The 15,252-nt window shown below is 39.7% G+C and overlaps 1 protein-coding gene across 1 annotated transcript; it reads right to left on the bottom strand.

Moving 5' to 3' along the window:
• Positions 1-14,244: 14,244 nt before the first annotated feature.
• Positions 14,245-15,252, bottom strand: LOC115828232 (trace amine-associated receptor 13c-like). Its single transcript, XM_030792186.1, has one exon. The coding sequence runs from the start codon at positions 15,250-15,252 to the stop codon at positions 14,245-14,247; it is 1,008 nt and encodes a 335-aa protein (XP_030648046.1).

The following is a 15,252-nucleotide window of genomic DNA, read 5'->3' on the forward strand; positions in this document are numbered from 1 at the left end:
TGTAAGTCTGTTATCCATCCTGTTCAAGTAACAGATTACCATTTGAGGATGAATTCTTATGGTGTAGCCCAAGGATGATTATGAGATTTTTAAACATATGTCAGCTCTCCACTCCAGCTCCTCGATGCTCTCTAGCCATTGGCAGCTGGTTTTATATGTTTTATGAAACTCCCCTCCTATTTTTTTATGACATGTTCATTTATAATTTACGACCTCCCACTAATGTTAGGCAGATTCTTATCCAGCAAAAGGCCTTTTCAGAAGGCCGTCTACCACATAGTGCTGTGCCAACCCATAATATATGTAGATACATTGAATATTAAAGATAGTGCATCAAACTTGACGGCCCAAGAAACATTATGCAGTATAATGAAGCATAAAAGATATGCGCTGACATCACTTTCCCACCAGAATACTGTGGACTGAGTGGTAAAACATGCTGCAACATGTCATGCTGACTGTCTTTAGTTACAGAAACTGCGAAACGGGGAGTAAAACAAGCCATTATCTGCTTCAAATAAAGGCAGTTGGATTCTACAGTTAACCTTACAACTCACCAAAGAACCAGTGGGTCATGGACATTGACAAGTGGCCAGAAATCAAGTTTCCTGACATTTATATGTACCTGATTTCAATGTCAGAGAAACGGACATTCTAATACGCTTAACGTGAAAAGGCTTAATGTCCCAAAACAGCGATCAAGCATCGCCAAATTGCTCTCACACATCTCTTGTTATGGGCTCTCTCCCATCTTAAAAATTCTAATTGAAATACATAAGGATTTCCTATATCTTCTAATATTAGGAAAATATGTGTAGTGCAGGAGGAAGCATGCTAGGGGTAAGCTACGTTACGCTTTTTCCCTATAATGGATGTCAATGGAGAGGAAAACGCTTAATGTGAAATAACGACCATACTCCTAGGATTTCGGTTTTGACATTTTGGCAGGAGGAGGTGTTTCTGACAAGAGATGTCCAAGAGAAATTTGGTGATCATTGATTGCAGTTTTGGAACATCAAGGCACGTTAAGGTTTTTTACGTTAAGCATTTCAATACAAAGAAAGGCACAAAAATTGAATTGCCAGTGAATATTGGGTTGGATATTACACCAAAACCCAACATGGACACTCACATTGAAACAACTAGTAGCTCAATGTTCCAGTATCCGCAAGAAGCAACTGCTCTCACAACTAGAGGTGGATAAGATACAACACGAGTGCTATGGCATGGGGGAGCCAGGACGACACACACACACACACACACACACATTATATATATATATATATATATATATATATATATATATATATATATATATATATATATGGAACATTTAGATGTCTTTCAAAAAATGTAAAAATGAGACACAATACTGTGCTAATTCTTATTGACCGTTGGAGGACTCCAGCACCACAGAGCAGAGGTGGACAAAGTACACAACTCCGTTACTTGAGTCAAAGTATAGATACTCCTGGTCAAATATTACTCCAATACAAGTGAAAGTTGTTCAGTCAAATTTTTACTTGAGTTAAAGTACTGGAGTACTTGCTTTTAAAAATATGTAATATTCAAAAGTCCATTTTCCTTTTAATGTCAGTGCATTGTATTGTTGCCACAATGCATTTACAAAACCTAATGAGTCTGGAACAACCTACTGTACTGACCTGTTGAACCAGTAGAATAAATAGTTTGTGGCATATGCTATAAAGCCTATAGAAACACAATTGAATTGACAAAAGGACAGCCATTGTCATTTTCATCTTTTTATTTAACACCCCCCACCCCATCTCCACAAAACAGCATGGCAGTGTTCTGACACAGTTCTGGCAGTGTGTGTGCATGTGTGTTTTCTGTGAATCAGAAACAATTATACTGTTTTACTATTATCCTTTTCATCATAATCATCATGATTAAGCAAGTACACGAGTCCAGTGTTTAAAAAAGCAGAAATGAAGAACTGAACATGGAACAGTTAGTTTTACACATGTAGCCCTATGGGAAGTATGGCTGTAATTTAAGTTGATGTATTTGTACACATAGTAAGTTCATAAATAGTATAAATAGAATTAAAGGGTTAAAAAACATTCAGGTAATTTCATGGTTAAGTTCCTACATTGTATTATGTACATGCTGTGAAATATACATTTTTTTGTTCAATACTAAATTTATAGTGATGGCAATGCTGTACTATTGCTTTATATGGTACACAGAGAATGTTTAATTAATTGTGTAATTTTGTGGTAATTTTAATTAATGAACCAATCAGAAGTGAGTTGGAGGTCATGGGGTTAGCAGGAAGTGGATGTGAGTGGGAGAGGACAAGAGCGCGTGGCGCGTTGCTGTGTCCGAAATGGCATACTAGCATACTGCATACTAGCCTAGTATACACTGCGTACTGCACACTACTCCACACGCTAGTATACAGTATGGTACGCAATTATGAGAACTTTCGTGTAGTGTACTACAGTCACTTAACCAGAACATTCTACAAGCTTTTACCTCAGACTTGCTGTCGGGGGAGAGCGCTCTTGGTATTCAAAGGAACGAACGAATTTATTTCTCGGTGTTGTGTGAATATGTCTTACCTTTCGGTAATTAAATTTAACAGTGAGGCAAGGATGCGCAGGAGAAATACTGCGCTGATGAGAAGGACAGTAATTACTTTACTTGTACAGCAGGAGCTTGGTGTAAGTACAATACAGAAATTTTAGCAGCACAATAAGCAGTTGCTTTTGTTGTTAGGAGCCAACGTTATGCTGTAGCGGTTCTAGCTTGTACTGCGCTCTGGGCAAATATAAACCCCACCCAAGCCGTCCCCCAACAAAAATTGTGCGTCTATTGAAAGCCCCAACAGAAAAAAGGAAACACTCTGTACTAACTTTAACCGTAATTTTTAGTCATGTTATACACTAAACACATTTCAACACATTGTGACATACTTGTTAAAGATTAAAGTAGTTTCCTGTTTCTACAGGGTAACACCAGGGGGCCATACTGCCAGTTGAATGGCAATACTCCTGTTGTTCGTCTCTTTTCTGGTGATGGAGACCTAAAGAAAGATTTCCGCCTCTCCAGGCAAACTGTTAATGCCCTAGAGGCCCTAGAAGAGGGGCATTATCATGGTTGGGGGAGAGCACTGGAGGTGGGAATTGTTCTGTATTTGCTGGCTAGTGCCACCTCCTACCGGGTAGTGTGTGAGGCGTTTGATGTCCCACGCTCAACAGTGAGCGATATTGTCCATGGCACTGCAGAGGGAATACTCTACATTTACAGCAGGGCAGTACATCTTCCATCGCAGACTGAGCTGGAGGCCATTGGAGCAGGGTTCGCCCACCTTGCAGGTAGTCCTGCCTTGAACCGTGTGGCTGGGAGTATTGACTGCAGCCACATAAGGATCAAGCCTCCTGCAAAATACAAAGATGACTACTTCAGCTGGAAGCTGTTCCACTCGATCCAGCTTCAGGCCATTTGTGACCACAAGGGCCGCTTCTTAAACATCTTTAGCGGCCTGCCTGGTTCTGTTCATGATGCCCGGGTCCTCAGGTGGAGCTCAGTTTATGTACAGCAGCTGTATCTCCCACCTGGCTGGTACATCACAGGTGATTGAGGCTGTCCTTGCCTTGCTGCCCCAATCTGTTTGATGACCCCGTACCGTGAGCCAATCCAGGATGCTGTGCAGGCCAGGTACAACAGGCACCTGGCAAAAGCCAGGGGTGTGGTAGAGAGGGCCTTTGGGATGATGAAGACCCGGTGGAGATCAATCTTCTTTAAGGCCCTTGAGGTAAAGAAAATATGACATATGTATGTCTGACAAGGTGCATATACTTATGATAATTAAATATGCATAAAATGTCAGTGTGCTACCCATGAGACCTGTGGTGATTACTGAGCAGGTATGCTGAACAGTAAGTACCATCAAGCATGATTGTGTCTGTACACATAGGTAAAGCCAACCTTCGCCCCAGTGGTCGTGACCTGCTCTGCCTTCCTGCACAACCTCTGTTTTTTAAATGGAGGTTTTGTGGAGCCAGCAGACGTTCCGGGGGATGACCCTGCGGAAAATGATGGGGAGGTGCATCAGTCTGTTGCTGAACCTGGGGATAACCTCAGAAACAGACTGGCTGCCTCTTTGTCTGCACCCTCTGCAAATATTGAGGCACTAAGACACAATGACTACTGACCTAACATAGTCTGTACCCTGGAGAGGCGTGGACAATGGGCATCATTGCCCCTCTTCTTTGTCTATAGTTGGCATATATAGTTCAATTGTTGTTTCCAAGACTTGCTTTTTGTCTGTGTATGATGTTCTATACTTACTGCGATTTGTCTGTTATGTGTCACTAACCTTGTCCTGTCTTGCTAACACCCCACTCGTGGCCTGTACCTTGACGTGGTGAGTGGGCTTTCAACTAAACAGGCCTTGCTTTCTCAACAAAACTTTGTTTTCTCTGATGTATCTATGATACACATCTTTTCAACAAATGTTTTTTTTTTTTTTTAATATGCTGGAAATAATGTGATACACATCTACAGAACAGACATACATCTACTTTCCATGTCTTCCTAACTAATATGTAATCAAGTCTAATTGTTATGTATGTTGTTTTCATTTGTAACAAAAAATGTACAGGATGTAAATTTGATCTACAATATATTTCAATTGGTCCATCTGGAAGCACAAAAAAAACTATATTGCACTACTGCATCTTAAATAGATGGATACAATCTCTCACTACATCCTATTAAATTCACAACTTGTGAAAATGCCCTATAGCAGTTATTAGCTATTAATGTTATTGTCTAAATCATATGAATGAGCAGAAATGAAATGATTTTACTGTTTTTTTATTTTCCAGTAAAACTTTGAGCACATCAAGTAACTTGTCCTCCCTAGCCCTGCTCTCCCTCTCCCATCTGTCTTCCCACTCCCTCATCTCACGAAACAGCCTCTCCTTCCTCTCTTGGTTCTCCTTCTCTCTTCGTTCTTCTCTGTCTTTCCGCTCTCTCTCTACCCTCTCTCTTTCTCTCCTTTCTTCCCTATTTATCCGCTCTCTCTCCTTCCGCTCCTCTCTGTCAAGTACTTCTTTCTCTTTCCTTTCTTCTCTCTCTATATGTAATCGTTCCCTCCCTTCCTGCCTGTCCTGCATACTGCGCAATATGTCCACCCACTCCATACCCCTTTTTCTTTTTGGCAGGGTTAGGGAGTGCATTGGTTGCACAGGAGGGGTAGAGACCACTTTCACATCCTGGGCAGATGAGTCCACTAGGACAGGAGGATGTATTGCTGGCCTCTGCCCTAGTGCCTCATCCATGGGCCCATACCACTTCCAGGATGCAGCAGTGGTCTCTCCACCCTCCATGCTCACCCCAGTCCTGGGGCCCTTCAACTCCTACAGAACAACAGAAGCAAGTGGACCACTGAAAAAATCATACCGTTACATTCATATATAACTGCACGCAAATACATTCATGGTCTTGTGATGTGGACACCAGAGATGTAATGATCTAAGAGTTCCTGGGTTTCTGTTTTTCATAAAGACATATGGACATTTGTGTGACATGAGCTTACCTTATACTTTTGTTTTAAATTCTACCATTTTTTTGTTTTTGTTTTTTTTGGTTGGGTCCACCCTCCCCACAAGGCCATGGACCTTAATAAATTCTCTGCAAGACAAAGGATGACAACAAACAGTTCTCTGACTACATGTCGTAGATGTAATGCTTTACTGAACCAACATCAAATGGCTAAAACGTACTCAAACCCTCTCTGAGCTGCATGCCTGCATCCTGTAAATTGATCTTAATTGCAACTACGCCAGCTGATGAGGGCTGCTGTATCTTCATCTGTCCCTACAAAGAATAAGTCCAAAATGAAATTTTCTTAACATAGTCCATGCCAAAGCCACAATTTCAGAGATTTCTTTGGCTAACGTGACTTCACTACACCACCGCTAACACCTCAGTGCTACGTGTTCGAAAGCACGGTTGGCAACCAAAACCAAGCTATGGCAACTACATGATCATAGGAACATTTATCTTACATGAATTCTCAAGAGCTCAGTGTGATGTAGAAGTCGCTTTGAAAGTTAACTCAATGGCGATAACTGACAGCAAACTCCACTATTATTAACTACCTTTACAGTCATGAAAGAATAACTAGTTTACTAGCATTTGCTATCGGTTAAGCTATTTGTTCTGATAAAAACAAACACACGACTACAGCAAATATCTATCAAAGTATCCCCATAAGAAAACATATGACTTGTTAGACCAAGATATGCAAATGATATTTACATTTATATTCGGAGCTGGACTTGCCACTGCCATTGTCCGCCACGTTTTTTGAAAATTTTCGGAAAGTTAGAGGTTACCGCGTTGCATCATGGGATGCAGTAGTCGGCGAAGTGAGCTCGGGATGTATACTAGAAATTTTCGCCAGAGTAGTACATTATCCGGGTAACTGTCATGTACTGCAAAATTTTTCATGTACTGCATACTACTTTTACGTCAAAAATAGTATGCGAGTAGTATGTAGTATACCATTTCAGACACAGCCACTGTGTGTGAGTCAAGAGTTATCAGTGTAAATACGTTACCTACGTATTTAATTGTGTTTGAGTATTATAATAACGAAGGTGCACAACCCGTGGACTTTACAAGTTATAATATGAGACTGTCGGACTGTGTTGTACAATTCTTCGGCGAGGAGTCATCCTCCTGCCAGTCTGGCAAATGAGGGAGATAGCTAACTTTTCCTCCTGCTTGCAACATGGGACAGAGGAGAAAGGACTCGCCTGCGCTGCTGCGTATTGGAACTTGTGAGTGAGTGTTTTTCCTTTTGCTCAGTGGAGTGAAGGAGTCGCTATACTGTAGGATACTACACACACGAGCCACATACCAGGCCTGCAACGAACTTGACTGGGGTACTTTATTTAGACGGCTTTTTCTTTTTCCAGAAGGTTTTTGGTCCCATTATTTAAGTTATTGATATTTGCACGTATGTTTCATTTGAAGTGTATTTCATTTGATTTAAGCACTTGTGGAATGAAGGTAACGTAAAAGATAATTGGGTTTGTTTAAAAGCTATAAGGTAAAGCATTGAAATACTTTCTGTTTGTATTGCCACGCTGGTAAATAAGTAAATAGTTCATATAAATTTAAAATCACTTTATTGTATTTGAATGTTTATTCATATCTAAGTTTTATAATATTAACATAGCTCTTTCCCAGAGAGGTAAGAGTGCAGTTCATTATAATGTGAGTTCAATATGCTTGGGGATCCAACACCTTAAAAGAAGAAGATAATTAAAGGAGACAATAATATATCATTTGATAAAAGAACTCAGAGTAGCTCCCTCAGTTAATGCCAATACATCAAGGGGGCGCTACACACATATTTCTGAAAGGACTTTAGTCAGTTAACTTGGCATTTTCGCTAGCTATTAGTATGCATCAGCAGTGGATTCACACAGGACCCGGGGTTATGTCCCAAATGGTTTCCAAGCTAACTGGTTTCTGTACGTGTCCACATGCTCTCTTAACAGTAGCAGTTGTGGTCTGCCTCTGTCACCAGATTCGTCACACATATTACTCATGATTATCAAGTTGCATCTCATATCTACTGCGGCGAACATGACTGTATAAGTGAGCAGTGAGCACTACATCACAGCCACCTATGAAAAAAGTTAGGCTAACACAGCGTGTGAAGGTGTACAGAACCAGTTAGCCTGAAAACCAGTTGAGACAGAACCTCGGTCCCAACGCCACAATTTGGTTGGCAAATCAATATAAATCCAATGCAGCGCGCACTTTGAACTCGACTGACATTGTAGGAGTAGATTATTGTGACTGGTTTTTCTCCTGTGATAAACACAATATGCCCTATCGCATTTTAGAAAAGAAAATTCGTCTGCTGACTTCAAAGCTGTGCTTCAAGGTAATGAGTAATGAGAACCTTCACAGAAATGTAGCGGAGTCAAAAGTACAATATTTGTCTTTCAAATGTAGTTGAGTAAATGTCATAAGTTGATAAAAATTCATAAACTGACAAAGTAAAGTACACATAATCAAAAAATGTACTTAAGTACAGTACTCAAGTAAATGTACTTTGTTACTGTCGACCCCTGCCACAGAGTGAGCAGACTATTGTATGCCTACAGAGACCCTTAAAATGCAGGACTGGGTATGAAATCATCCTACATCAAGAGAAAGAGAAATTTTTGGTAAGAAAACTAACGCTGTTCATTCACCACAGGTAATTATTGGTACATTCAACTGAAATTGGAAGAAACTCTGAGAGGAGCCAAGACACAAAATGGGAAGCCCATCCTCCTCTGATTCAATTCAACTTCATGTCATTTAAATTTTATTTGTGTAGCACTTTTCACAGTAGACACTGTCACAAAGCAGCTTTACAGGATGCTGAACCTGATAGCCCTAGTACTCAAGTCTAGGGCAACAGTTGCAAGGAAGAACCCCCTTAGACTGCAACCAGTACAATGTCCAGGAGCCTCAAAGGAGGCAAATGCTAAAAGTGACAAGGTTCTGATCTGAGAATCAGGTTCTGAGGAAAGATGGTCACATTTCCCTCACAAATACCATGGCTTAAAATCAAATCTGGAGTATGACTATAGCAATGTGTGGGTCATAGGACATTCTGAGTGAAACCAAAAGTCAAGAAGAGAAGCAAAATCTATCTTCAGAGTACCATCGTCATCTTCATCATCATCATCATCATCATCATAATAATAATAATAATATTTATTTAGAGCCCAATATCTCTATTTATAGTCTCAAAGGGCTTTACATGTCTATAACAAAGTCAAGAAGTCAAAATTATATCATGCATAAATTTGAGAAAATAGATAAGTCTTTAGTTTTGTATAAAGGTATTAAGAGACTTTGCCTCTCTAACTTCTTTAGGCAAACCATTCCAGAGGAAGGGAGAGCGGTAGGAAAAGGCTCGGTTGCCAGCGGACTTCTTTTTAACTCTTGGAATGACTAATAATCCAGAATCTTGAGAGCGCAGGGTGCGAGATGGGTTATAGGGTGTAATTACGTCAGACAGGTAGGAAGGCGCAAGCCCATGTAAAATTTTATATGTTAATAAGAGGACCTTAAATCTGCCCTTGCATGAATTGGGAGCCAATGAAGGGAAGCCAGGACAGGGCTAATGTGATCAAACTTCTTTGTTCGGGTCAGAATTCTAGCAGCAGCATTATGGACCAGCTGAAGACTATTGGTACTAGAGGCAGGCAGGCCAGAGTAAAGAACATTGCAGTAATCGAGGCGAGACGTGACGAATGCGTGAACAATGGTTTCTGCATCAGCCATACTTAGAAAGGGCCTAATTTTAGCAATGTTACGGAGGTGATAAAAGGCAGTTTTGGTTGTGTTCTTGATATGAGTGACTAGCGAGAGACTAGAGTCAAAAATCACACCAAGGTTCTTAGCTGAAGAGTTTTGAGAGATGATGCAGTTGTCAAACTTTAGGGTAAGATCACTAAAAAGATGGTTATGTGTAGGGGGACCAATGACCAACATTTCAGTCTTGCCTGTATTAAGCATCAGGAAATTTGAAGACATCCAACCCTTAATAGCACAAAGACATGCCTCAAGGTTAGCCAATTCAGAGCGGTCATTATGCTGGATAGGTAAGAAAATCTTAGTATCGTCAGCATAACAATGGAAGTTAATGTTGTAACTACGAATAATGTCACCCAAAAGGGAGCATGTAAATAGAGAATAGAAGAGGGCCAAGGACTTATCCCTGAGGAACACCATAGTTAAGCTTGTGGTATTCAGAGGTCACATTATTATTGGTTATTGGTTTTCCAGGCACTTTAACAATATAGTGTGATCGACCATGTCAAATGCTGCACTCAGATCAAGCAAAATAAGAACAGAAGTAGCACCAGCATCCATGGCTAATAAAAGATCATTAGTTACTCTAGTAAGCGCATTTTCAGTAGAGTGAAAACACCTGAAGCCTGACTGAAATATTTCAAACAGACTGTTAGAGGACATATGGGCTATCAGCTGAGCAGCTACAATTTTTTCAAGTATTTTTGAAAGAAACGGGAGATTAGAGATCGGTCTCTAATTATTTAAGGCTTCAGGGTCAAGGTTTGGTTTTTTAAGTAAAGGCTTGATCACGGCTGTTTTAAAAGAGTAGGGTACAATACCAGATTTAAGTGACATATTTTGAATGTTTAAGATTGTTGGGCCAAGAACCGAGAAAAGCTCCATGTAAAGTTTAGCAGGTAGGGGATCAAGGAGGCAAGAAGCTGGTTTAGCAGAGTGCACCAATTTGGACAGTGTGTCTAGAGAGATAGGGTTAGATTGAGTTAAAGGGTGCACATCCTGACTAATCTTAGGCGCAGTAACAGAGAGCGTGCAGGCAGTCTGATTTGATAAATTAATTTGAATATTATGACGAATTAAGTCTATTTTTTGCAAGAAAAATTCAACAAAATCGTTTGCGGTAAAAGGGCTAGATTGAGGGGAGTGATTCTGGGTAAGTTTAGATACTGTATCAAAAAGGAACCTGGGGTTATTTTTGTTAACATTAATTATTTTCGAGTCATACTCGGATTTGGCTGTGTAGAGAGCACGTTTATAATCTATCAGGCTGTCGTGCCATGCAAGGTGAAAAACCTCTAGTTTGGTTGCCCGCCAGTTTCATTCTAATTTCCTCCACACCTGCTTCAGCGCGCGGGTTTCATTATTAAACCAAGGTGTTAAGTGTTTACGTCTATTTTTTATAGTTAATGGTGCTACCATATCTGGAACATTATGAGGGGTAGAATTTATGCTGTCCGTCAAGTCGTTCAAAGATCTTTGCTGATCATTGAAAGAGTTGAGAGCAGTAGGAAGCAGATCAGCGAGCGCAGCAGTGGTGGAGGCATTAAAGCGACGGCAGCTACGAAAAGCGGTATCGACAATTGGTGTCAACGGAAGAGTTACTTGGAAAGTAATAAGAAAATGGTCTGAGAGGGCAGCGGAGTAAGGAGAGACGACAACGTCCATATGAATGTTACAGTCTTCAACAACCGCTGCCTTATCAGTGTTAACAACCAGGTTAGACACGAAGTCTGGATATAAGAATTAAGTATACAGTTCTTGAAGTCCACAAACATTTACGAGAGCAAAAGACTTAGAAGGTACTTTATTAGTAGCTGAGGCAGCAACAATGAGAACAAGCACTTCAAATCAGTTAAACTTGCAATCAGACTCCCTCTGGAAGTTAGTCAACTATTAATATAGCCCAGTTGTTTTCAGGGCACCAGTCAAAAGGCCAGTGATTTAGTAATGATAATCTGCTGTACATTTCATCACCTTGGTAAACTGGAATGAAACCGGAGTATATTACACATCCAAACATTTTTTTCCTGCCACTTTACTGTCACAAACTGGAAAGGAAGCTGGATGCATGTGCAATACCAAATTGTTTTTTTATTGAAATGTAGGTAGATCAGCATACAAGCAGACGCAGAGCACACCAGGAAACTCAAGGGATTTACATTGGCAAACTCACAAACACTGGACAGTGTACAGGATGCTCAAACAGAGCATTACCAACAAGGACAGAATCACGGGCTATCGCCACAAGGCTTTTCAAGAGCCCAAAGTGGCACAGCTTAATCTTAACAATGACTTACAGAACATGGTCTTGAACAGCATGGTCTTGAAAAAAGACTTTGCAAAGACTTTGTGGGTATTTATACCAACAGAAAACCAGCCTTGAAGAGCAGAACACAGGTGAAACTAGGCTTAACTGAACTGAAACAGGTGGAACCAGCAGTTGAATTATTAACTGACTGAACAAAAGGAAACAGAGCACTAACTAAAACTGAATGCTACATGGCCATCAGAGGGGGAAAGTAAGAACCCGGAGTAAGATACAAACCTCTACAAAACTACTTTGTGATCTCTGAGTGGCAACACCATACAAGATTAGTGTTGAGGTCAATGGCAATCTTAGAAAATGTATGATTATTTTTAGCCAGCTCCTTTAAATTTGCTTTGAAGTCAGTCACTCTGGTACCCTGATAACATTGGACTAAGGTCATTAGTGTCGCTACCCTCACATTTTCTTTAAAACATTACCAGAGCTCTTTCAACAGGGACCTCAGGTACCTTGAAATACAAGGATTCTTAATGGCTTATCCCCCTCCAGGGACGATAAACAGACATTTAATATGATTTGAGCACTGTTTTTTTTGGGGGGGGGGGGGGGGGTTGGCTGAATCTGGTAGGAAAGGTAAACTAACAGCAGAAGGAGACATTTCTTCTAAGAGTTTATTGTCCCAAACGCAGTTTGTGAAGAGTGGTATCACCGAAATGACTGACTCCGCAGTTGGTGCCAAAATGATACATGGACTTTAATAAATTGGTCTGTGATAATTAGCTATTTTTTGTTTGTTTGTTTTTGTTTTTTTGTTTTTTTCACTGAACTCACCAACTGACTTATTGGAAAATTTGAATGGACAAATGATAAAGGAATGTCCAGCAGAATTGCTCACAGTTTGAGAAGTACACCATCACCCTGTTAATGCTAGTACTTTTTCTTTCAAAACAAAATTTCTCTCTCTTTATAAACCGATTTTTGGTTTAATTGGTCTTATGACACTTTAATTAGGCCCCCAGTCATGTTGGCATATGTTAAAATGCAAATAAATCACAGAGTTCCATGTCAAATAATACTAAATTAAAACTCTGAAAATCAAATCACGATTCTGATATGATCTAATCAAATTGTCAGGATGATATAATAAATAATATTATTAGCTTTCAAATAGTTTCAGCCACAAAATCTTGTGCACGCAAACCATGATTAGACAAAAAATTGTGGGGTCAAACCTAGAGTTTTTCAGATGTTCCTGTCACGGCTGGTGGTGTGGTTCAGGACCCAAGTGCAAGACACGATGGTTGAAGGTGACAAACGGAAGGCTTTAATTAAAATGAAGACCATAATACAGTGCAAACTAATAACAAACGCCAATAACAAAACGGTGCAGCATGACAGCGCGCAAAATACACAAACAACGATAGACAAAGTACAAGGCAAACACTAGGACTTAAATAGAAGGAGAACTGAACAGGGCAAAACAGGATTGGGTGAAATTAACAAGGTAATAATGAGACAAACGGGAACAGGTGAGGGGCGGAGACAGACAGAGAACAGGAGCACAAAGACATGTCAAACAAAAGTCCAAAATGGCGGTGCAGGTTGTGACAGTTCCACAAAACTGCTAGCTAGAGTTAGGGACGGTTTTCTTTTTGGTGCCTTAAATGTCCTGCAGTGCAATACTTTGTCAATTACTTTTCATATGATTGAACATTTGTTGCGAAAGAGTGTACCACATCTAAATGCTATTCTGATCATTCAAGTGACTCTTTCTTAAAATGGTCTTGGTGCACCCTTTATTACTTATGCAGTCATTTTCTTAAATTCTCAGAACAAAGACATCTTCCGGGCATAGGATGAAAATTTCTCTTTTAAGGTTCAGAAAACAGATTAGTCTTCAAAATATTTGTTCAGAAAGGATAAAGCTGCTACTTTTGTGTGGTAACATATTGTTTCTTTTGGACCTTAATAATATTTTCACCTTGGAAAAATAGAGAAAATCCCTTTGTCCTTATTATGGGACTATAGTGAGCTGCTAGTGAGCTGCCCTACCTGTATAGATTTCACCCCGTTTATCATTTGAGTACATATATACACACCATTGTATTGTCACCTCTTTGTCTGTTTCTTGTCTGGTGCTGGCCATCAGAGTATATGTATGTGTGCTGGTGCTCCATGTCTTTTGATCCAGTCTACCGTTGATGTCTATGTGCCAGTGTGTTAGAGCACTGGAATGTTTGTTATATGTGTAGAGGTGAAGTTGTTGTTCTTCTGTTGGTTTAGATCTCTGCATTCAATTTAGAGGCAAGAGCAGACTTAACTCATCTTTCTTTATTTGAACATTTTATTATTATTATTATTATTATTATTATTATTATTATTATGTTGCTTTCTTTCGTAGTACTTTGGGTTTTCCATTGGTTCTTTTGAATTTTTCTCATTTAATGTATACTTCCTGTATATTAAAAAATGCACTAACACTCATGTCTCTGTGCTGTTCTTTTGGCCTGTCCGGTACAGTCATTTAATATGCAGCTATGAATTCTCTCAAGAAGAATTTGTTGTAGTCAAAACAAGTGGAAACATACATATATCTGATTTTATATCAAAATATCCTAGTGTACCAAAGTAAGATATGAAGATGATGGCTCAAATATTTTGAGTGTTAATATGTGCTTCACTGATACTCTGAACCAAGGATAAAACAGCGCATATATTATTGGGTTCACGCATGAGTTCATACTCATAAGCCAGGCAAAAAAATTGGTTAAGGATGATGTAGAATTCAAACCACCTGCAACCACAATGGAAATGTAATATGGTACCCAAGAGAGCATATAAATTGCAACAACTATACCTAAAGTTTTTGCTGCTTTCCTCTCAGACTTAGAAGCCACACCATTGTCCTCAAATGTGAGATTTACTTTAACAGACTTAATGACATTAGCCTGATGTCTTGCAATGCAAAATATCCTCATATACAGGGAGCACACAACAGAACATGGTGCAATTAAGGAAACAAAAAGGTCAATAATAACCCAAGTGAAGCTGATGATGAGCACACACTCTCCATAGCATGTGCCATGTGTCTCTGGATAAAATAAATGATTAAACAATATGCCCAAAGAGTAAAAAAGAGAACAAGACCAGCAAATTAATATGCAAATCAAAGTTTTACCTGTCGTTATTAAACAAGTATAGCGAAATGGATCACTCACAGCGATATAGCGGTCAATGGATATGAAAACCATATTGCCTAGAGATGCTGATATAACAATATAGCAAATCAACGGGTAAATGGAGCAAAACACATCCCCAAAGTACCAGCAATTTTCAATTAGTCGAATGGCCTCCAAGGGCATGACAAAAAATCCTACAATCAGATCTGATACAGCCAGAGAGAGGATGAGGAAGTTGGTTGGAGTGTGGAGCTGCTTGAAGTGAGAAATAGAGATGATCGCCAGCAGGTTCAAGAACACTGTTAACACTGACAAAGAGGCAAAATATATGTACATCATGATGTTTTCTCCATTAGTCCGCAAAGCCTTCATACAAGAAAGGTTTTGAAGTGGAAAGCAATACTGAATTTGTTGGTTTTCTTCCACTGTAAGGCTGTTATCCAT

This window comes from Chanos chanos, chromosome 15 (assembly GCF_902362185.1).
Source record: "Chanos chanos chromosome 15, fChaCha1.1, whole genome shotgun sequence".
In the NCBI taxonomy this organism is placed as follows: Eukaryota; Metazoa; Chordata; class Actinopteri; order Gonorynchiformes; family Chanidae; genus Chanos; species Chanos chanos.

Excerpts from the sequence above, each read along its gene's own strand:
- LOC115828232 (XM_030792186.1), bottom strand. The coding sequence starts at position 15,252 with ATGGATAACAGCCTTACAGTGGAAGAAAACCAACAAATTCAGTATTGC.